General features: G+C 34.5%; 2 protein-coding genes across 2 annotated transcripts; both read left to right on the forward strand.

Annotated features, from left to right (window-relative positions):
* The first annotated feature begins 1,899 nt into the window (after positions 1-1,899).
* On the forward strand, positions 1,900-10,366 carry LOC114721997 (ubiquitin carboxyl-terminal hydrolase 15). Its single transcript, XM_028907908.1, is given in 16 exon segments — positions 1,900-2,056; positions 2,500-2,606; positions 2,901-3,343; positions 4,335-4,567; positions 4,570-4,772; positions 4,865-5,309; positions 5,462-5,613; positions 5,738-5,826; positions 6,544-6,629; positions 6,744-6,906; positions 7,123-7,246; positions 7,352-7,509; positions 7,673-7,757; positions 7,993-8,205; positions 9,065-9,126; positions 9,290-10,366. Coding segments are annotated over 14 exon segments (3,012 nt in total). The 5' UTR covers positions 1,900-2,056; positions 2,500-2,606; positions 2,901-3,056; the 3' UTR covers positions 10,002-10,366.
* A 1,914-nt stretch (positions 10,367-12,280) lies between these two features.
* Positions 12,281-14,379, forward strand: LOC114721998 (cationic amino acid transporter 8, vacuolar). The gene has a single exon (XM_028907909.1). It carries the CDS (start codon positions 12,396-12,398, stop codon positions 14,172-14,174), a length of 1,779 nt encoding a protein of 592 aa, XP_028763742.1. The 5' UTR covers positions 12,281-12,395; the 3' UTR covers positions 14,175-14,379.
* The last annotated feature ends 7,650 nt before the right edge of the window (positions 14,380-22,029 follow it).

Here is a 22,029-nt window from a genome sequence, read left to right on the forward strand (position 1 = left end):
TAATGTCATTTTTTTAATATACCAACGAAAGAGATCTGTTTTTCCCCATGAATATAAATTATAAAAGATCAAGTTGAAACTTTTTATATGCCTTTTTTTTTTATTTAGAAAGATATATAGCGAGACTGCAAAAAAGCTTTTAGGCCATCATGTGGAATCATTTTGCCGTGTTTAAGATAAATATATGATAAAAATTTATTTCGCATAGCAGAAAAAAGTATTTTTCAGTGATTATGGAAGTTTGCCAAACAAGCACTTTATAAAAGCACTAGCAAAACTTTTATATATAATTTTTTGGAAGGGAATACCGTTACAGGCATACAGATACAGAAGATTACAGAAAAGGGGAGGGCATTTTTGTGGTATTTGGTTAATGAATTTAATTAGCCTAGTATTTAACAACAAGACAGAAGATTATACGTATCATCATACAAAGATATGTTGTATTTAGCACCCTAAAATACCTTGTAATACATTTAACATCCTAAAATATTATTTTTTAAGATACTGGATGCATATAAAAATATTTCAAAATACTAGATATGTCGTAAAATATTTTAGGATGTTGCACCTCAACCCCATCATATATATATATATACACACACATATGTGTGTGTATATAAATTGAGAATGGTGAAAAGAATGTGGAAGACCGGGTCAGTAAAGTGAAATAAATAAAAACAGAAAAGGGAATAAGGAAAACATAGCATTGGGTAAAAAGAGGGCTGGTAGCATTTATAGGACAGTACGTCAAAGAGCCCACTTCCTATACTTCGCTTCCTCTTTTTTAATGCTTTGACAGTGACACCTCTCTGTAGGCATCCCACAATTGCAAATCACCTTCCTTTTTCCTCCCACCTCACAATTATCACTTATTTCATTTATTTGGTTCCATAAATTATTCCCCAAACGACTGAAAAAATGATATTCTTTTTTATTAAAGATAAAAAATAAATATTAAATATGACCCGTACCTTTTTTTTTAAATACATAAAAAAATAGATCCAACCCTTTTGCACAACGGAGCATATGTATTTTATTTAGTGCGCTTCTAGTTATTCTGGCCTCATAAATCTTTGTCAGGGAACATTTATTTTTAGTATCACTGAGTCAATTGTTCTCACATTCACATTTTTAAGGTCAATGGGTCCTGTTTGACTCCTTTTTTATTTTTCAAACACTTTTTTTAATTGAACACAAATTACAAAATTCACATTAAGAATCATTTCTCTTCTTTTTTTTTCCTTTCATTACAATCAGTTAAACATACCCACTTATACCAACATAGAATTTAAAATCTCATCTAAATATAGCGCTATAACTAACAGAGTTTATTAAAAAAAAAAAGGGGAATAATATTAAGTACATGGGCGAATATGTTTCACAGAGAACAATGTTAAATTTCTGGCGACTGACATTTGAGACAATCGGAGCTAAGAAGGGTCACGAGGTCTCACATGAGGCTACCTCAAAAAGTTGAATATTATAATCTTAGACAATTCAAAATTCCTGGTCTGACCAACAATTATACTCTTATTAATGTGATCGCCCGTACACGTGGCACTCGTTGGAAATTATTGGGAACATCATCCACTGGGTCCCACCCTTCACGAACATCACCCCCCTCCCCCGCCTTCCTTCCTTCTGACTATTATGTTATCATGTCTCTCTCACAACCAACTACCATACACTCTCATTCCATCATCACCAGATCCTACGGTCCCCATTCATTTGGCCAATCTCTCTCCTCTTTCCTTTCGGTAGGGCCCACCCCTTTGGATACTTTCCATCAAGTAGACCTGTGCCACGTGTACGGGCATTGATTTTGTACCCTTTTTCGGGACTCGCTGATGAGATCTTGCAAATCCCAAATGTTAAAAATTGAAGAGTACAACAGGGTGCTAAGTTCTGAGTGTGAAGCGGACGCTGCAGGGAAGCAAGCTGTTGGTGGGGAAGAAGTCTGGTTTGGGAATCAAAGAATCTTTTGAAGAAGGAGGAGGAGAAGACACTGCGCACCAAGTTTCCTGTGGATTTCGCTCTGGTTGCATTATTGAGTGTGAGTTTTTGTTCAAAGTTTTCGACTTGCTTTGCTTTGCTTTTATCCTGTACTTTCTTGTACTCGAATCTCGGTTGGGAAATGCTTCATCTTTTCTGGGTTTCTCTCATTCGTTTCTGAGATTTGGGCTAGTTTTCTCGCTGCTGTGCTGAATGAGAGGGAAGTCTGTGTTGCTGAATTTTGCAGCTTGGGGAACTCTAGGGTGGTTCAGCTGGTTTCTTTTGATAAAATCGTCGTTCTTCTTTGCAAAATCGTGAAATTTTATGCTGGCGGCAAATGGGTGTTAGTTGAGTTAAAAATTCGAGTAATGGGTGTCCTTGGGGAGAGTTTTCGTCTGTTCTAATGAATTTTTTATTTGCAATCATTGCTCTCGCCATTGACGTCTTTTTGTGTATTATTGAGATGTCATTTAGTATGGTTAATTGTTTTTCCTTATTTCGCAGACCTGGTGAGCGGCCGTGACAAATATTTCTATTTTTTCGTTGTGTTCTTTGATGAACGATTAATTTCATGATGTGAAAGAATTCGCCAGCCTGGAATAGTTTATGAGGTAACTGCTCAGGATGCTTAATGATAACATACAGCTTGGCAGTTTCTACTTCGTATTTTCATTTTCACTTAAACTAATTGATATTGTTTTTAATTATACCCATGCTTATGCTTAAATCAGCAAGTTTAAGGCATCTATTCCTTTATTCAATTATAGTTCTAACAACCATATAGCATACATCATTCACAAGTAAAATGTCTTAAATCAGCACAGCTTATGGGTAGATTATTATTTGTTTTTATTTTTGGTCAACTTTATAAGTCGATTATTTGCTTTAATTTTGGGTAACCTTAGTCCATCAAATTTAAGGACCACAACTTGACAGGTTTGCGTGGTGGTCCTTGACTTGCACTGCCTCGAAGTTCCGGTTCATCTGGATGTCATTTACTTGGACTCATTTTCTGATCAGTGATTTACAGCAAAACTGGATATGAGTAAGCTGGTGGGGACATGCTTGAACCGCGTGAATCTGATATACCTGCCCTGTTTGTGGTTTTAGTTGTACTCCCTCTGGTTGCTTATTTCTTACTTGGAAAATGGAGTGAGGCTGCAAAGAAGAGAGATAGGATAACTTTACTTGCACAATTGGCTGCTGAAGAAGCTAGCAGAGTGGAAGAAATGGCTATTTCTGATGTTGTTCCTCCTGTTTCTTCTCCAAAGATTGGACTACATGTGTGTGCTAGGTGTTCTGCTCCAGCAAAAACCCGGTGCTCCAGATGCAAGACCGTTAGATATTGGTAATTTGTTTACCTGATGTTTGTTGCAAAAGAAATTTTATTTTCTGTGATCCCTAATACTTTCAGACACAAGTTTCAAGCGTGTTTGGAATTCATATCAATGAACATTTGTCTGAAGATGGTTATCTGGGGACTAGTGCATTCCAGCGGGAAGGTTATTTGATATTTGTAACTGATGGACTTCACTAATGGATGTGAAAATCACCACTGGACAAGGAAATCATGCTTAAATAAGTTGCCTCCTCTCCTATTTGGGTTGTTCTCGTTTGAATTTCTTCATTTTTGTTTCCCTAGAACTTTTCTGCTTTTTAATATTTTCTAAAGGTTGACGGGATGAGCAATGGAATTAGGGAATTTGGAGTTTTGTTATCTTTTTTCTTGTTACTTTTTCGCTTCTGTGCCTTCTATATAAGAAATCAGTGGGTACTTCAAAGTCTCAAAGGAATGGCCACAATACACCTAGTCGATTGGAATTAAGAAACTTCTGCCCCTTTTGTTGCAAACATGCAGTTCATAGGGAGATAAAGAAATAGAGAAAATTGGTCGCTTATCCCTCCAAGGAACATGAAAAGCGACATAGTTTACTACCCTTATACTGAACGTTTCTTCCTAGAGTAAACTAGGATAGGACGTGGAGTCCTATCAAATTGTATTTATAGTGTGTATTAAAAATTATAAAAAATGTGCGTACAGATAAATATTATGCACTTCTTTCACAAATTTAATGCCTCTCTTGTTTCTTTTGTTGAATAAAGAGAGCTTCCTCCCTCTTAATTTAATAATTATCAAGCTTTCCTATTGTACTCATAGACAGCTATTAGTATGCAGATTCGGTGAATGATAGTAAACTTCCATACTTAGGCGTGAATAGATTTTATATTTGATTACCTGCTTGAAAAATCTCCTATTGCAGTCATGTATGCAGAAAACATAACATTCTTTTTTATCTTCAAATTTTGTTTCTCAAAACTCACTTTAAATTGGTTTGCAGCTCTGGGAATTGTCAAATAATTCATTGGAGGCAAGTTCACAAGCATGAATGTCAAATTTTGGAAACTCATAAATTAAACTCATCTCCTCTAGCTGTTCCAGTTGACGAGTTCAGTCATATTTGTGGCTTATGTTATGAAAATATGAACTCTCAGCTCTGTGCTCATAACTTGGTGAATACTTTTAACGAGAACTCACCTTCAGACAATTTGGTCCACCTGCCAATTGGCATCACTCCTCTGCTATGGAAAATTGTGCTCTCTTTAATAATTCTCATGTCTCCACCTCTGAGAGAAGAACATCTCATAAATCCAGTAGAGAAGCACGTAGAAGAAACAGTGAGACCACAAATGATTCTTCTACTAATTCCTCTGGATGTAAAGCTAGCAGTTCTCCCTCTTCTGTTGTGGCATCAAAAGAGGTGTCTGTGAGACAGAAGGTTTGCTTGTTTGACTTTGATATTCAATGTTAAAACATTTTCTAAATTGATAATTTTTTATGTCTAATTATCATGATAAATTGTTGCTGTAGTTAAAAAATAATGACTATGCTGTAAAGGAAGAAGAAAATGCTAAGAAGGTTAATGCTAATGAGGTCTATATAAACGGACAAAACGCCCCAAGGAGCACGATGCTTGACGATGATAACCATCAAAATCAACTTGGAAATGCTTGTAGCCCAAAAAACGATGAAGGACACTCGTGTTCATCAAATGTAGCAGTCATTGGTGAACTATTGGATCAATTTCAAATAGATGATGCTGCCAATGGAGGACATGTTGTCAATGGGGTAAATTGTTCTTCCAGTGAAGCAGAACAAGCCAAATGCTTGTCTGAAACGACAATCAAAGGAAGCATAAAAGCTAAAAAATCACCCCGCCCTCCCAAGACTAAATGTTCCAAATCAACGTTGAAGGCATCAGTTGATTTATTTTGCCGAGAAATGGAGATGGAAGGGCAAACTGCCGATGAACCAAGTTAGTACAGTAGAAAAGTTCTTTTTTATTCACTATATTATGTGATTTGTGTAATTCAAGTTCACTATTGGTAGTTTGTATGGTGCTCTACATTTGGCATTGTTTAATGATGCTGAGTCTATCTCAAAAAGAAATCTTTATTGATCATGCAGGAGTTTCTGGGATCAGGAACACCATGCCTTCACAAGGTAGCAATGGAGCTGCAAGCATTGAAATAAGGAAAATGATGGGGCTAAGGAAGTCAGCAAAACATACTGAGATGGCCACCTCTGAAGGTAGTGGAGACAGGTGCAAGACGATGAAGGTAAGTTTTCTGTAGACGCATCAAGTTTTAATTTCTTTAATGAGTTTCCTACTCAAGAACGTATGACTGAGGCCTTGATTTGGAAACTGATTCCATTCTGACTTGACATTTCTTGATGTTTCAGATGTTGTTCCCTTATGATGACTTTGTACGGTTTTTCCAGAGTGAAGTGTTTGGCATATACCCCAGGGGCCTTGTAAATTGTGGAAACAGGTATTACTAGCATAATCCAACAAATCATAGAAATGTGAGGAAAGATCAATAGAAATGACGATTACATGGTGGACAGATCACTTGTACTTTTTGTTAATACAAGGGGGCTGCCCTTGGAAGCACTGATATGGTGCACATATTTATGACATGATACAATATCTATGATATAACAATGTCTAAATTTTAGGGTTTGGGTGTGGGTTAGGGTGTGTTTTGGACAAATTAGCACATGAAAAAGCTAAGTACATAAAATTTGAGTCTTAAACAAACATATCAAATGTAACATAAGATGTCTATCAAAGTATAAAATGAACTAAATCTAGAGTTTCTAATTTAAATTAAATGCAACTTTCATCGCGATTTGCATTAGTAAAATTTTCTGTAAGCTCTTGAGCTATTTTGGAACTTACAAAATGTTTTGAAACGTATTGAACAAAAAGAGAAGGTTGGCCATGTGGATGTTTGAGTGCCGTAGGCATATTTGATACAGTACAACTAATTTATTTAACTTGTTGCTTCAAGTAGGCATGCAATCATTTGTCATTAATTTAAACCTTTATGCACTAGAAATTTGAAAGGGTAGAAGAGACTTGTTTGTTTAATTGACAAAATAGCCCATATTCTGCTAGAAGAAAATTTTGTGGGAAATCTTTATATTGAATCAATTTTAGATGTCATGGGATGGTGATCAATTTATATATCTTTATTATTTTGCAGTTGCTATGCCAATGCTGTCTTGCAATGCTTGACGTGCACAAAGCCTCTTGTCGTCTATTTTCTTTGTAGATCACATTCAAAAGCCTGTATGTACATTCTCTCTCTCTTCAATATTATTATAAATATAAATAAACATGCATTACTAAAACGAGAATAGTTGCTTTCCCGGGAAATGTTTTTATTTTTAATCTTGTTGCCAGGTTGTACAAAAGACTGGTGTCTCATGTGTGAGCTAGAGCAACAGATAATGATTTTAAGAGAAAATGGGGGCCCTTTATCTCCTAGCAGGATACTTTGGCATATGAGGAGCATAAATTCCCAAATGGGTGATGGAAGTCAAGAAGACGCCCATGAATTTTTAAGGTCTTTTGGATAAGCTGGTCAATTTGTTTTTGGCATTCACATGTTTAAGGGATACTAATTTTCCTCTTCAAACATCTTTTTATACTATTCTCATTAATTCCTTGATATTTAGTTTTGTACTTTTCTTGATATAGTTCTCTGTTTTATGCTAAAATATGATAATAAGGTCTTAAGTTATGCTTAGTTAATATGCAACTGAAGGCGTTGTTTATGTAGGCTTCTAATTGCGTCAATGCAATCTATATGCTTGGAGAGACTTGGGGGTGAGAAAAAGGTTGATCCTAGACTTCAAGAAACAACTTTTATACAACACACTTTTGGTGGTCGTCTTCAATCCAAGGTGTTCGCCACACTTTTGTCTTGTCAAGTTTTTTTTTCCTCTGGTTGCAAGTTTTTATGGGCAGCTTTTTGAATGTTTGATGACATTGCCATTTCATGACTATAGGTGAAATGTTTGAATTGTAACCATGAGTCAGAACGATATGAGAACATTATGGATCTAACACTGGAGATATTGGGTTGGGTCGAATCTTTGGAAGATGCACTGACGCAATTTACATCCCCAGAAGACTTGGATGGAGAAAATATGTACAAATGTGGAAGGTCTGATAATCTCATTTTTGTATAACTATTGCATTGCATGTATCATAATTGGTTATATTAATCATAACAAAGAAAGAGAGGTTGCAAAAGAAAGCGATGAGACCTTTAGTTCTATCACTTTCAGTTTTAGAAGCTCACCTGTCTTTTTCACATTTGGAACAAGGTGCACTACATATGTTCGTGCTAGAAAGAAGCTCAGCATACACGAGGCCCCAAACATCCTCACGATTGTCTTGAAAAGATTTCAGGTATTACATAGATAATGTTAGATCATTCTATAAACTGTGTTGCTCGTCCATTCATTAAAAACTTACACTGTTCAGTGTTCCGTTCTTTGGTATTCAGTCTCAGGCACAGCCACTTGCCCTCTCTAAGATTTATATTTGGTGGAACTTTGTTATTAAATATCTGATTGCGTCTAAATTCTTTCCTTTTCATATGTTAACCCATTTAAATATCCTGCTTTTGTTTCTGCATCATCAGGAAGGAAGATATGGAAAAATTAACAAGTGCATAACTTTCCCTGAAATGCTGAATATGACTCCTTTCATGACTGGAAAGGGGGATGTTCCTCCACTTTACATGCTTTATGCTGTTGTTGTTCACCTGGACACACTAAATGCATCTTTCTCTGGACATTATGTTTCATATGTGAAAGATCTGCAAGGAAATTGGTTCAGGATAGACGATACTGAAGTAAGTCTGCTGCCTTCTTTGCTCTCTGCATGTTGTGAGTCATTTTGTGTATTTAACTTCTTTTTATTGCACGACATTTTCTTTCTGAACTATTTCACTTTCCCTGAATTTCTTGTCATATAAGTTTGGAAAAGGTAAGAGATCATGAAAGTCAATGAGTTCAGATTTTTGTGAACTTTCATTTGTCATATATCCTCTTTTTTTTTGGGGGGGGGGGGGTCGCAGTAAAGCTGTTAGATTAAAGTTTATGCTTTTGCTGAATTTTCACAATGACCATTCATAAGATCCTCACTCATGGTTCTACATACTCAACCCAGAACATACCAGATAATGTTTTATGGGGTAGATTTGAATTTAGAGATGCTTAATTAATTCTTTATTTATTGTTAAACAGAAGCAAAGAGCAAATAACTTCTGATCTGAGAAAGCTTTCAAAACTACCTAGGGTTTGTGTGGAAAGGCCTATGAAGCTTATGATTATTCCCTGTGTAGCTGTATTTTGTATATTATATATGGATGAGAAGTTAATCTGAATAACAAGATACTGACGACTATCTTATAATGCCTTATTATTAAAACCAATAAGCACATACGTCCGAGATGTGACAGTGACTTCTGTACTCCCGTCTCAACTTTGGAATTTTGTTTTTTGTTCATAGAGAACCTAAATCTGTCATTAAATTTATACACACACACACACACATGTATATATTATTATATGTTTGTTAAATATGGTTCCATCTGAAGAAAACCAAGAAAGTGACATGCACTTTCTTCTATGATTATTGCTACTAATAATTTGCTTGAATTATCAAGTTTAATTGGGTTAATTTCTCATATTATTACACTCTATTATCAGGTTCAGCCGGTGCTAATTAGTCAAGTGATGTTAGAAGGAGCTTATATCTTATTTTACATGAGGTAGAGATTCTGTTACAAACTCATAATGGTTTAGAATCTTTCTTCCTCGTAAACTAGGTGGACCACCTATAAATTGCAGAGTTTCGGGAATTAATTGCACTGCCCACCGCTTGGGAATAATATGGCTCATCATAAATTTTATACGTTGCATAATTTTTCGCAGGTCTAGCCCTCGCCCTCAATCTGCATTTTCTGGGAAGGTCAAACAGCAACAAGTTCCCAGCTCTTCAAAGCAATACCCAGTAGAATCCCACAAGCCTTCTAAATCAGGACACAGAAGAGATAGCCGACAATTTGTTGTACCAGAGCCTTCACACAATGCCAGACCTGAAAGCACTACTAACTATATTGATACTTCCAATGGCACCCTTCAAAGAAGTACCAATAGGAACTTTTTGCCAGTGACAGAAACCTACACTGAAAACAATGGCAGAGAGTTTTCAGATGCTACATCAAGTGATTGGTCACTCTTCACCAGCTCCGATGAGGCCTCTTTCACGACTGAGAGTACTCGGGACTCCTTCAGTACTGTGGATTATGGTGATTCATGCAATATGGATCAATTTTCATCAATATTCAATTACACCACAGAAAATTCCAGAAATTCTGTTTGTCACAGGAAGTTCTTACACAGTAGGCCATTAACAAGATTCGTTCCCCAGAATGGGCAGGCATTTGGCACCAACTTGTCAAACCATCCGCCATTTGACCCCGATTTGTCGAACCATAATCTCGAATGGGCACGGCGAATGAACCAGTCAAAAAGTGCCAGCCATTCTTCAATTGAACCTCCTTCAAATGGCGACTGTGGTAGGTATGTATATTATGGGAGTACTAACCCCATTGCCAGGACTTACAGTCATTATGAACTCTAGCTCTTGAAAATTCTGCAGGTTGTAGATGGAGTAGGTGCTATGCCTCAAAATTTTCAATACTTAGTTGATTGAGGCATAATTTAGCTCTTCTAAACATACCCCCCCTTTTTTTTTGGTTATTGGAAATTGTAAAGATGACAGTGACATTTCTTGGGCTTAATCTGTTTCCTTTTAAAGTGTCATATTTCTTCATAAGCTCATTGGTTTATCAGGCATGTCTAGAACCAAATATGCTTATGATGAGACAGTGAAATGTACAATTTTAGAATGTTTCTAGTTTCTTTGGTTCTCTCTGATATTATTAGATATTGTATTAGTCTTATGCAATTCATTATAGGAATAAAATTTAGTTACTTCTCTTTTTATTCAAGGATATTAATTAATATTGGTACGACAAATGAACTCCAATGTTCCATATTATTCGAGTTTTACTTCCAAAGAAGCATACTCATCAAGAAATCTAAACTGATTATGGTTTTATTAAAATGTAAAATCTGTGATTTCTATGTTAATTGGGTGTGAAATAAGTTTTGCTATCGTAAGTGGTACACACGCTAAACCCATTTTTTGTTTTTCGTCACATTCTTCCCATGTTATTTATCTGCCAGATTAAGCTCGTTAATGTCCCTTCAAAAGCTGTATACCTTTTAAGTCGGCCAATTGTGTCGGCCAGCATTAATCAAATTTAGTATACTCATTATATTTTTATTGCTAAATTTCACATATTTATGAGTCAAGTTGGATTCACCTATCCAAAAATTTTAGCTTTTTTTCGATTTAAACTGCTAATTGTTTCTTTTACTTCAAATAAAATTCACGCTTGCAGAGTCTTATTTGGATTAGCTTTTGTAATTTTAAAAGCCTAAAAACTAACTTGACCAATTTCAGCTCAAAAATTTTGTTTCGTTGCCATTAGAGTCAAATAAATAAATAAATAATCCAAAAATTAAGTTGAAGCTAAAAATACATTTTGGAGTTCTCAAACTAACTTTTTACAAAAAAAAAAAAACATATTCAAATATAAATCACATCGCACTCATTAAGTTTTACTCCAGTTTTAATTTATAAAATTTAATTTGAAATAAAAAAACCACTACTGCGAATATTAACCCAAAGTCTGTTGGAAAAAAGAAATTAAACCAACGTCAACTTATTATAATGTATACAATATTTTTAAAGAAACTAATACAAACAAATAAAGGTAAACAATTCAATATAAGTCAATCAACTCTTGCCGCTATTTATAAGCAAATGTTTTCCTTTAAGAAAACTTAAATAACGACCTGCACAATATTAGGGTAAAAAAGGCAAAAAAAAAAGAAAAGAAAAGAAAAGGAGAGGACAGACTTGAATATTTTTCTTTTAGTGCACAAAAATAGCGTATCAATTTTTTGATAGCATTTTTTTAATCATAATGGAGTACTACCTTTGGTCCTAATTATAAGAGCCAGTTGACTAATTTGAGGAGATTAAAGAAGTAAGTTGAGTTAGTTATTTGTCCTAAATAAGTGTTGTCTTTCCTAAAATATCCTTACTAATCAAGTGTATTGATTAGAACTATCATTGTTAGAAGGGCTGCTTTGAAAAAAAATGTATAAATATGAGAGAAAAAGTGGATTGGGATCTTATATTTAGGACTAAAATAAAAGTCAAACAAGATCTTATATTGAGGATAGGAGGTAGTATTAAATAATTAAAAATGTTTCAATGCCAACATTTAACAGTAGCATCAGTTTCTGTTTGCAGCTTATCTCCTAATAGTTGACTTTCCGTCTTTTCTCTTTCCAGGATTTTCCGCTAATTATGTTTAATTTTTATGTTTGACTAATAAATTATATTTTCCGCCGAATTTATGTGTTTTAAAGTTCTAAATATAAATGAGATAATTTCCTGCGTATCAAAAAAGTAGTAAATTAAATAGCTTAATATACAAAAATATAATTCTTGATTCGTGAATTATACAGTAAATAATGAATGTGGAGGCAATTCCAAACCTGATGCATTCCCAATTATCTCGACGGTAACATCTCAATCTCAATTAATAATTAAATACAGATGAACATGTTCTAATCCTGATAATAAGACGAGCAGAGATCTGAGAACCTCGCGAATCACATTGAATTTGAATTGAATTTAGGGAGTGTTTGGATAAAAACAAAACTATGGTTTCAGAAGTGCTTTTACGAATTACGAAGTAAATATGTGGAGGAAGTTACCTCGTTTTGCGGAAAAGTGCTTCTGAAAGCACGGTTTCAGAGCATCCAAACAGGCCCTTAGAATGTTTTGTCATCAATCTGCGTTAACGAAGTTTAATCATCGTCTTCTTCATCAGTTCATGGATCTGTAGACTGTTTTCTTCTTGCATTCCCTTCCTCTTCGTCTGCTTGGCACGCCATGGATGAGCGGACGCAAAAGTCGGAACCAACTTCCGACGGCGCCGGAAGAAGTTACTGGCGGTTGACCAAGTACGATCTTTTCCCGGGAGATTCTTTCCATAGCCTCCAATCCTACAGGAAGGCGTTGTCGGAGACATGCCCTCGCCTCTTGGACCGTCTCACCGACCGCTCCACTGACGAATATGAGCTCCTTAAGCTACCCAAGGCGAGCGAGAATGATATGAGGAAGTGCCTCACTTGGTGGGACTTGATGTGGCTAAGCTTTGGCGCTGTCGTCGGCTCCGGCATCTTCGTCATTACCGGCCAAGAAGCACGTGCCCATGCGGGACCGGCAATTGTCTTATCCTACGCTGCTTCCGGCCTCTCCGCGTTGCTCTCCGCTTTCTGCTACACCGAATTCGCCGTCGAAATCCCTGTCGCCGGAGGTTCGTTTTCTTTCCTGCGTATCGAATTGGGTGATTTTGTGGCCTTTATTGCCGCTGGAAACATTTTCTTAGAGGCTCTTGTGGGTGCTGCTGGATTGGGTCGGTCTTGGACATCTTATTTTTCTACTATGATCAAAGACGACCCTGATTTTCTACGAATTCGAGTGGGTGCTTTCAAAGAAGGTTTTAACATGTTAGATCCTTTGGCTGTTACGGTGCTTCTAATTGCTAATGGCATTGCTGTCTCTGGAACAAGAAGGACTTCAATACTGAACTGGCTTAGTTCTATAGCTACCACGTTTATAATTGGCTTTATAATCGTGGTCGCTTTTATTCACGCCAAGACTTCAAACTTAGTACCTTTTGTCCCATTTGGGGCAAAAGGAGTGTTTGAGGCCGCAGCAGTAGTGTTTTGGTCTTACACTGGTTTTGACATGGTGGCAACCATGGCTGAAGAAACCAAAAAACCTTCCAGGGATATACCAGTGGGTTTGATTGGTTCAATGACTATGATTACTTTGATATATTGTGTAATGGCTTTAGCACTCACAATGATGCAGAAATACACTGAGATAGATAAGGATGCTGCCTATTCTGTTGCCTTTGTGAAAATCGGAATGAATTGGGCTAAGTATCTTGTGAGTATATGCGCATTGAAGGGAATGACCACAAGCTTGCTCGCTGGATCTCTAGGTCAAGCTAGGTATACAACTCAGATTGCAAGATCTCACATGATCCCACCCTTGTTTGCTCGTGTTCACCCAAGAACTGGAACCCCTGTGAATGCTACACTTTTGATTACTATAGGCAGTGCAATTATTGCCTTTTTCTCTAGTTTGGATGTTTTGTCTAGTGTTTTCTCTTTCAGCACTCTGTTCATTTTTATGCTCATGGGTGTTGCTTTACTGGTGAGGAGATATTATGTCAGGGATAGAACATCAACAAATGATTTCATCAAACTTGTGGTGCTCTTATGTGTTGTTATTGGTTCTTGTGCTGTTGGAACAGCACTTTGGAGCTCAGGTAAGCTAGGCTGGATTGGTTATTCAGTATCTGCTATTGTCTGGTTTGTTGCAACTTTGGTAATGGCTTTCCTTCCAAAACAGCGAACTCCGAAGGTTTGGGGTGTTCCACTGGTTCCATGGCTGCCTTCATTGTCCATTGCTATGAACGTTTTTCTGTTGGGATCATTAGATCCTGCGGCATTCTGGAGGTTTCTGATTTGTTCTGCAATAATGCTTCTGTACTATGTATTCATAGGTGTCCATACAACCTATGACCTTGCACATGAGGATGAACCAGAATCAAAACAAGAGGAGGGCAATGTTGGTAAAAACGAAGGGTTTTTGTGAAATGTTTCATTTATGATAATGGAAATGTTTAATTGGTGTGATTCTGCTGTTTTTATTACCCAACCTTTGCAACACAAATAGAGTTCTCTCTGTAAAATACAAAACAACTCAACATGTTCCGTGGTGGAATCTTGGTTCAGATTTGCATTCTGTATTCCTTGACGCGAAAGGATCTCTTTGTCCTTTAAAACATAGCCTTGTATCCTTAGTCCACAATTCTGCAGTAGCATTTCCCAACAGAAAAATTCAGTTACACTTACAAATGTTAGATGCCTACTAATAAGTTCCTTAATAAAATTAAATTGCTTTAAAAGACTCAACATCATGGTAAAGCGTTCCAAAGAAATGTTCATGTTTTCTTTCTTGGCCAACACAGACAAAATGTAACGCTTTCAGCAGCAACTGTGTTTAATTTCACCTAATGATCAACATAAATAAAACTACATCTCCAAAACAAATCACTTGCTGGCATTGTAACAGGCAATTCCAGAGAAAAGTAATCAACTGTCAAACCTAAGATTGCCAAGTAACAACTGAGATTACCACTCCATTACATTCTCTTTTTCTATTTTAAAACCTTAATGGGGTTATTACCGAGCCTTATGGAATCCAACCCATCCTGCTCTGCCCTGAAATTAGCCCATTCAAGACATGTTAAAAATCATCTACCATTTCGCAAGGCATTACTCAGTCCCATGTACACTTCTAAAACTATATAGAGTTTGTAACTATTTATCAGAATTTATTATGCCCCAATTTTGATAAATAGTACAAATTCTACCATGGTTTAGAAGTGTACAAAGGATTGATTAATGCCTAACCCAAAACCCAATTTAGCCTCTCTAATTGTGGATAGTCTTTTTTGGGAAATCTCAGAGATTTCACTATAACGATGTCAAATTAGAATAAACGACTCTACGTTAAGCTTACAGATACATAACTCAAATAGGTTTCAGCTTATCTAAAATTTCTCATTTGCTTTATCTTTAAGTTGTAATATATTAATGAAAAGTAAAATTCAAACTTCTAAAATTAAACGTGGAGGATGTAATAAAAAGAAATATGGATCTTCCTTGTAGAAAATTCAAACGTTGAGACGATCAAGGTAAAAGCCTAGAAGTCAATTGTTGAGGATCAACTCAAATATATATAGCCTTTTCCAAAAAAGAAAGAAACTTTGTATTTAAAAAGAAAAGAAAAGAAGCTTGTGCCTTATGAGCTCTTATATATGTTAGTGATTTAATGTATATCTGGTTTGAGCATAATGACTTGTTAAACATAGCAATCGAAACTGGTTTATATACAGGTCCAATTAATTAAGTAAAGAAGCTAATTAATTAGCCTTTTTAATTTTGTGGTGTGAGGCTATTATCCTTCAAAACATCTTTATCCTCACACGCGCACACACACAAACACTAACCTGTGGATAATGCAGACAGCATAATCACAACATAATCATGATCGAAAATTGGGCGAATGATATATCAAGGCATGCTTAATGCTCTAATCTAGAAGTACAAATCACACTACTAGGCCGACCAATTTAATCATGATAATTAATCATCAGAGTCTCTAATACCTATCATCTACAGAATATGACTTTTAGCTTCAATTCATTTCCCTCACGCTGATTAACAAACCCCACTATACCTAATTAATGCATCTGTTATTTCAGAGCCGCAAAAGTTCAATAATGATCATGATCACCAAAAAATCTCAATCATTAGCTTGTGGGTTTAGGTGCTCCTCCGTTCTTTAATATAATACCCATTTAACTAATTTGATTAGATTAAGGGAGTTAGGTAAATTAGTTACTTATAAGAAAAGTGACACATTTTTCCTAAAACACCATAATCATCTTTCTTAATACCCCATTTCCCTCTTCTACTTAATTATAGTTGAGGGAGTATCCATAGGAGTAATCTAGAGAAAATTAATAAATATGATAAATAGATCTTATATTTAGGATCAAAACCAACTCAACAATTAGATTCTATATTAGGGATCGGAGGAGTATTATAAATTGGTCTGTTTGAGAATCAAACACATTCTGGGGTCTTGTCAACGAAATATTAGGCCGAGTTTGTTCCACTTTGTGTGAACATGGATGGATAGTATATATCTGAATGATCGATCAATTCATAAATGTGCGCGCGGGTAGTTGCGTCTTGATCCAGGCTCTTCATATTTGATGGTTTTGAGAGGATTGTTATCATTTCTAATAGGAATTTTTTGTGAGGGGGATGGTCTCTCGTGATTTGTGAAAAGCAAATATATGGAATCATCTTTTTAGATTCCGCGAGTATAATTATTATCTAATTAACATCTTTTCACCAGTAATTTGGCTCTTCCTGAGTTCAAGAATTTTCTGATTATTTGTTTATTATTGTTATAAATGGTCAATGGTTTGGATAAACTCAATTTTGTTCTGCATATGATTTTAATTATTGTGTACCAGAAATAAGAGAGAGAGAGAAAGAGAGAGAGAGATTTCTCCACCTTCTTTTCTTACATAATCTTTCATCACTTGCACCAACATGACCTGTTTGATTTTATTTTTGGGCTTGTAAAACTACGTTTTTCAAACCTCAAAGTTTATTGGAGAAAAACTCCTTTGTTTGGAAAAAAGTTGGTCCTAAAATCATGGTTGTCTTACAAACCTGGCTTTTTTAATTAGAAAATATTTAAACATAAATTATATTACGCTCATTAATTTTCAGTATGCAAATTACAGTTGGCGAAGGATTTTCCAAACTCTAACTCAAACATACACGAATTAAATCTCTACAAAAGGGGTAATTGCTTCGCACCTTAGCGTGTCTGTGATAGCCCTCTCGATACCTTATTGGAGCTTTGTAACTAGTGGCCGGTTTCTAGCACTTCACCAAGGATCTCCTTTATGTCATATACTCCACCATGGAGGATTCCAGTTTATTTGAGGTTCAAATAATAATGATTACAAAATAGATCCTCAAGCACTAACTAGGGTTGGGTAGTTAGTCCCTAACAACCGTTCAAACTAATGTTTGAATTCCTATTAATTAGAAGAAGTATTCACATTTAGCACCCGACAGTGTCTCAAATGTAGTTATTTGTAATAAAAAGATACTTATGCCTAAAAAAAATCTTCAAGCTTAAAAAGTAAAGATACATCTTTCAAAAGGATCTAATTGAAGCTTTAAAAAATTACAAAGATAAAAAAGGAAGGTGATTTTTTTCATTTTAAATTGTGAAAAGTAAAGAAATATATATGGATCAAACAATATGTACACAAAGCAGGCGGTTATCTAGAAAAAAGAGAGATCTTTTTTTTTTTTTTGCTTTAAAAAAAATATGTATAGAATAGAAGAGATTGGATGTTGCTGGGAATAGATCCTGTCCTCCTTTTCCCCTGCTGTAGCCGTCACAGCTCCCACATTTCAGACCCTCACATGCCTTTCTTCTTCTCCTTTCCTTTTTAATTACCAGTTAGGGCCCATAAAACCCTCTTAACATGAATTCTTTACGTATAAGGTTTAAACGCAAGACCTGACATAAATAAATAAACCCCAGATAATTTGAATGATAAATTTTATTATTAGTTTTTTTTCTTCATATTCTATTCAATTTTGAACACTTCTTTTTTGAATTAGAAAATGAGGTATTAATAATCTGATATTAGAGTGAAATCGGATCTGTAGCCTTTCACTTACGAAGAGGAAAAAAAGCTTCTAGACCATTAGGCCTCAAAGCCATTTACTTATGATCTGCTGCAAAAAATTGAAGTGGGGTGGTCCAAAAGGAATTAGGGAATAATTTTGGTTTGATTTTGGAGGGGTAGCTGCGCGTGATTCACATGTTGAAATTGTGCACAAAGAAAGATGTGGATCGCACACGGATAGAGCGCATGCATTACTCATTCAATAAGAGAAGATTAAGATTTGGATTTGGATTCGGATTCGTGATATGATATGATCAATCGCAATCTCATCCCCTTCCCTTTACTGCTGCAACTGTCCCATAATAAATAGTACCTCCGGTTCTATTTATAAGAACTCATTTGTAGATTACAAACGAAGTCTTATAACTAAGACCGAAAATACTGATAAAAATTGCACTCTATATGTATATATGACCCTATTATATAAATTATAACACCAACATCACTATTATAAGTTTATAACCAAATAAATTTGAAGTGAGCATGAGGATTATATATACTAGTAAACCTGGTTGAAGGTAACTAATTAATATGATATTATTAAAAAACTTATTTTACAATGGCATATTATATGCCTTGACTCTTTATGCAACTCAATCAATTCTTACAGTTTAGTCATTAAAAATATTAGCTCATATATTATAGAAAATAAAATTATATATTTCATCAAACTTAAAAGACTAAAGTTTTACGTAGTTGAAACTATTAGGAATAAAGTTATAGTGAGTTAAAGTTTAAAAATCAAATTTTAACTGAATCAAAATTATAAAGGCAGTTGCACATTGAGATTGACTCAAGGTATAAGAACTAAGTTACAATCAACTTTAAAAAAAAAAAGGCATTTTCTCAATATATGTTAAAAAAATATTTGTTTCAATTCTAAATATAAGAGCTAATTAGATATTTAATTTAGTTTTAAAAATAAAATCACAATCTACTTTTTCTTTCATATTATTTATTCATTTTTCCAAAATAATTATATTAAAGAGTTACCATTCTGATACATATAATTAACAAGGATATTTTAAGAAAGCAATATTCATTTACTAGAAATAATTAATTTAACTAATTTTCTAATATTCGCAAATTAGTTATCTAGTTTTCATATTTCAGAGAGACAATAGTACAGCATATGATCTTAAATATCATATCTGGTTTATAGTGCAATTCTTAAATATAAAATACTACCTTTGGTTCTTAATATAAGAGCTAGTTGACTAATTTGAGTAGATTAAAAAAATTTATTGAGTTATTTATTTGTATTAAATAGGTGTTTTTTTTCTAAAATATTTTTACTAATCATATGTATTAACAAGAACTTTTAACATGTGTAACTACTATAAGAGCTATCTTAATAAAAGATGAATAAATATAAAAGACAAAGTAAAATGAGGTCTTATACTTAGAATAAAATTAAATATTAAACTAATTATTATGTTAAGAATTGAAGGGAGTATTTACAAATTATAGAATCTCCTTTATAATACTAGATTTTATATTTAGAAATTATATTATTATATATATTATATATAAAACACGTGAAATATTGGGGGGGATATTCCGCGTATAATGCGCAGATCCTCCAAGAATGAGATGCAAATTGCAAAGTAAAAAGAGAGAGGGAGATCGGGTGATGTGAGGTGATTGTGACGGATGGATATTTGAAGTGAAGGATGACACACAACAAAACGTGGCTCTTTTCTTCAAGACGCACAACAGCTTCACAACACGCGCCTGCCCTTTGGGCCCTTCTTCTTCATGCTTCCCACTGCTCCTCTACATTCCCTTCTTCCCCATTCCACTAATTATCATTATATTCCTATCGGAATAATCACATCATTTCATCATTCCTTCTATGACCCTTGTTTCTTTATTGCCGTTTACTAGTATAACCAATACAATTTGCACTTCACGCAATACCTTAAATATCTCAAGTCTTCCATCATCACTAGTAGTAATTACTACTTTATGCTTTGTTCTTAATATAAGAGCTATATAGCTATTTTACCGATATTAAAAAAGTAGTTAAATTAGTTATTTGTAATAAATAAATATTGTCTTTCCTAGTCTTTTTCTTTTTATTATTGCATTGAAATTACTCATTGATATAAGAACCCCTTAATTAACATGCGTAATTATCATAGAGAGTAAATACGAGATGTAAATCGATTGAGATTTTATATTCATAATCAAATTAAATACATAACAAACTCTTATATTAAGAACCAGAGGTAATAATGTAATTGTTTTCATTCTTATTCTTATATGATGAGATATGTATTCCCCTCGCTAGCATATGTAAATGACTCTTCTCATGATTGATTTGGTTTAAAATATCGTAATTAAGCAAACAATTAATGGACCATCCAAACACTCTAAGAACTATTATCTTATAATAATTCATCACCCGTCGTCGTGATGAAATTACAATGAATCCATCGTTATTAAATGCTAGAATTCCAACATACACTACATACATATATAACATATCATACAAATGCTATCATTAATAATTAAATCAAATGTGATCCCAAAAAAAATAATTGAATCAAATAATGTTCATGACAGCAGAAATCTCCATCTACCATGTCCCCTCAGGTATATGGGACTGACAAACACTTTCATCATCATTTATGTATGTCATGTTGCGAATATATTTGAGCAATGTTCATATATGATTTGATGACAAATGTTGGGTGTGAGAGCCAAAGGGGCCTTCGTCATCCTCTAAAGTCTAAACCCACCACCATTATAGCTCAAAGATAAGAAAACACACATTTTTTTATATTATCAGCTTTTTCCCCCCTCAGAGGTCCGGTCCATCAATTATTGGTGCATTGTTTTATTTCAAGGAAAATTATTGTAAAATCCCAGATGAGGAAGATAATTACTAAAACAACTCTAACAACAAGTAAGCAGTTAGAACCTGTTGTCATTTTCTGTACTAAAACTTGTCATTACAAATTGTTCAGTTGTTATAAAGTTTTTTAGTATGAATATAATTTTTTCTTAGGACCTTATAATAATTCTTTCTTAATTTTATGATAGGAATATATATTAAAAGAGAGGGGGGAGGAAATTAGGGATTTTATATTGCTTGTATAATGTAAGCCTTGGAATGAGGATGGTGAGATAATAATTGGCATGCATGCATGGCCCTAGCTAGGTCGTACAAAAAAAGAAAGAAGAACATGGACATCTCATACTACTGTTGGGTGTGTACAACCTCAATTAATTTCTGCATCGTGTCACCTTCACAAACGTATAGTATCGTGGCACCAAATGACTCACACCTTCCCTATCAATTATGAACCAAAAGACCCTTTAAATAATGTCCATCATCGATCCCCACAAGATCTCTCCTCTGCACTTTTTTCTTCTCAAAGATTAATATGCCCCGCTCACTCACATGTCTTGAGAAAACATCAGTATACACACAGTACAGGGTCACTGTTATTATTGTTGGTCCTTATAATTTAATCAATTTTTTAATTTTAATCCATGTACTTTCAAATTATTGATTGATCTGATCCCTATATATAGTTTTATAAGGATTGAATCTGAGCCTGGGTGTAAAGACAAAAAAAAAACCATTAAAATTACATGGACCATTCATTAAATTCAAACCAAATTTATGAAATTATAAGAAACAAAATCAAAATTTAATTAAACTGTGAAGACTAGTAATAGTATTAAATCTAGAACAAAAATCCTAATTCACACGCGCGCACCCGCATATATGCTTGATAATGAATCTAGACTTGTAGTTTTTCAATCTTCTTCGTTTTGCAGGTTGTGAAGAAGAGTACTGAAATGATTGAATCGTACCACCTGGGAACGCAGAGATGGTACACAATATCTATACCATTCTGATTTTAAAGGTTTTGGGTACGACGGTACTAAGCAATGAATTGTGATTACTCCATTATTGGTATATATTTACATGGTCTTGTGCGCGTCCAAGTACGTACCTCTTTTTTTTATGTATGATTTGATGTCTCTGATATGATATATGTAAAATCCCAAAACAGATTCATGTGAATCGTAGGTTAGCTAGCTTTCTTCTTTTTCTTCTTTTTTATTATTTTATGTCTCTCACTCTTGATGATTACTATGCTTTTCATTTTCATTTTCTTCTTTATGTGTCGCTTGATT

This window comes from Neltuma alba, unplaced genomic scaffold (assembly GCF_004799145.2).
Source record: "Neltuma alba isolate B1F8T4 unplaced genomic scaffold, ASM479914v2 tig00012081_pilon, whole genome shotgun sequence".
Classification (NCBI taxonomy): Eukaryota; Viridiplantae; Streptophyta; class Magnoliopsida; order Fabales; family Fabaceae; genus Neltuma; species Neltuma alba.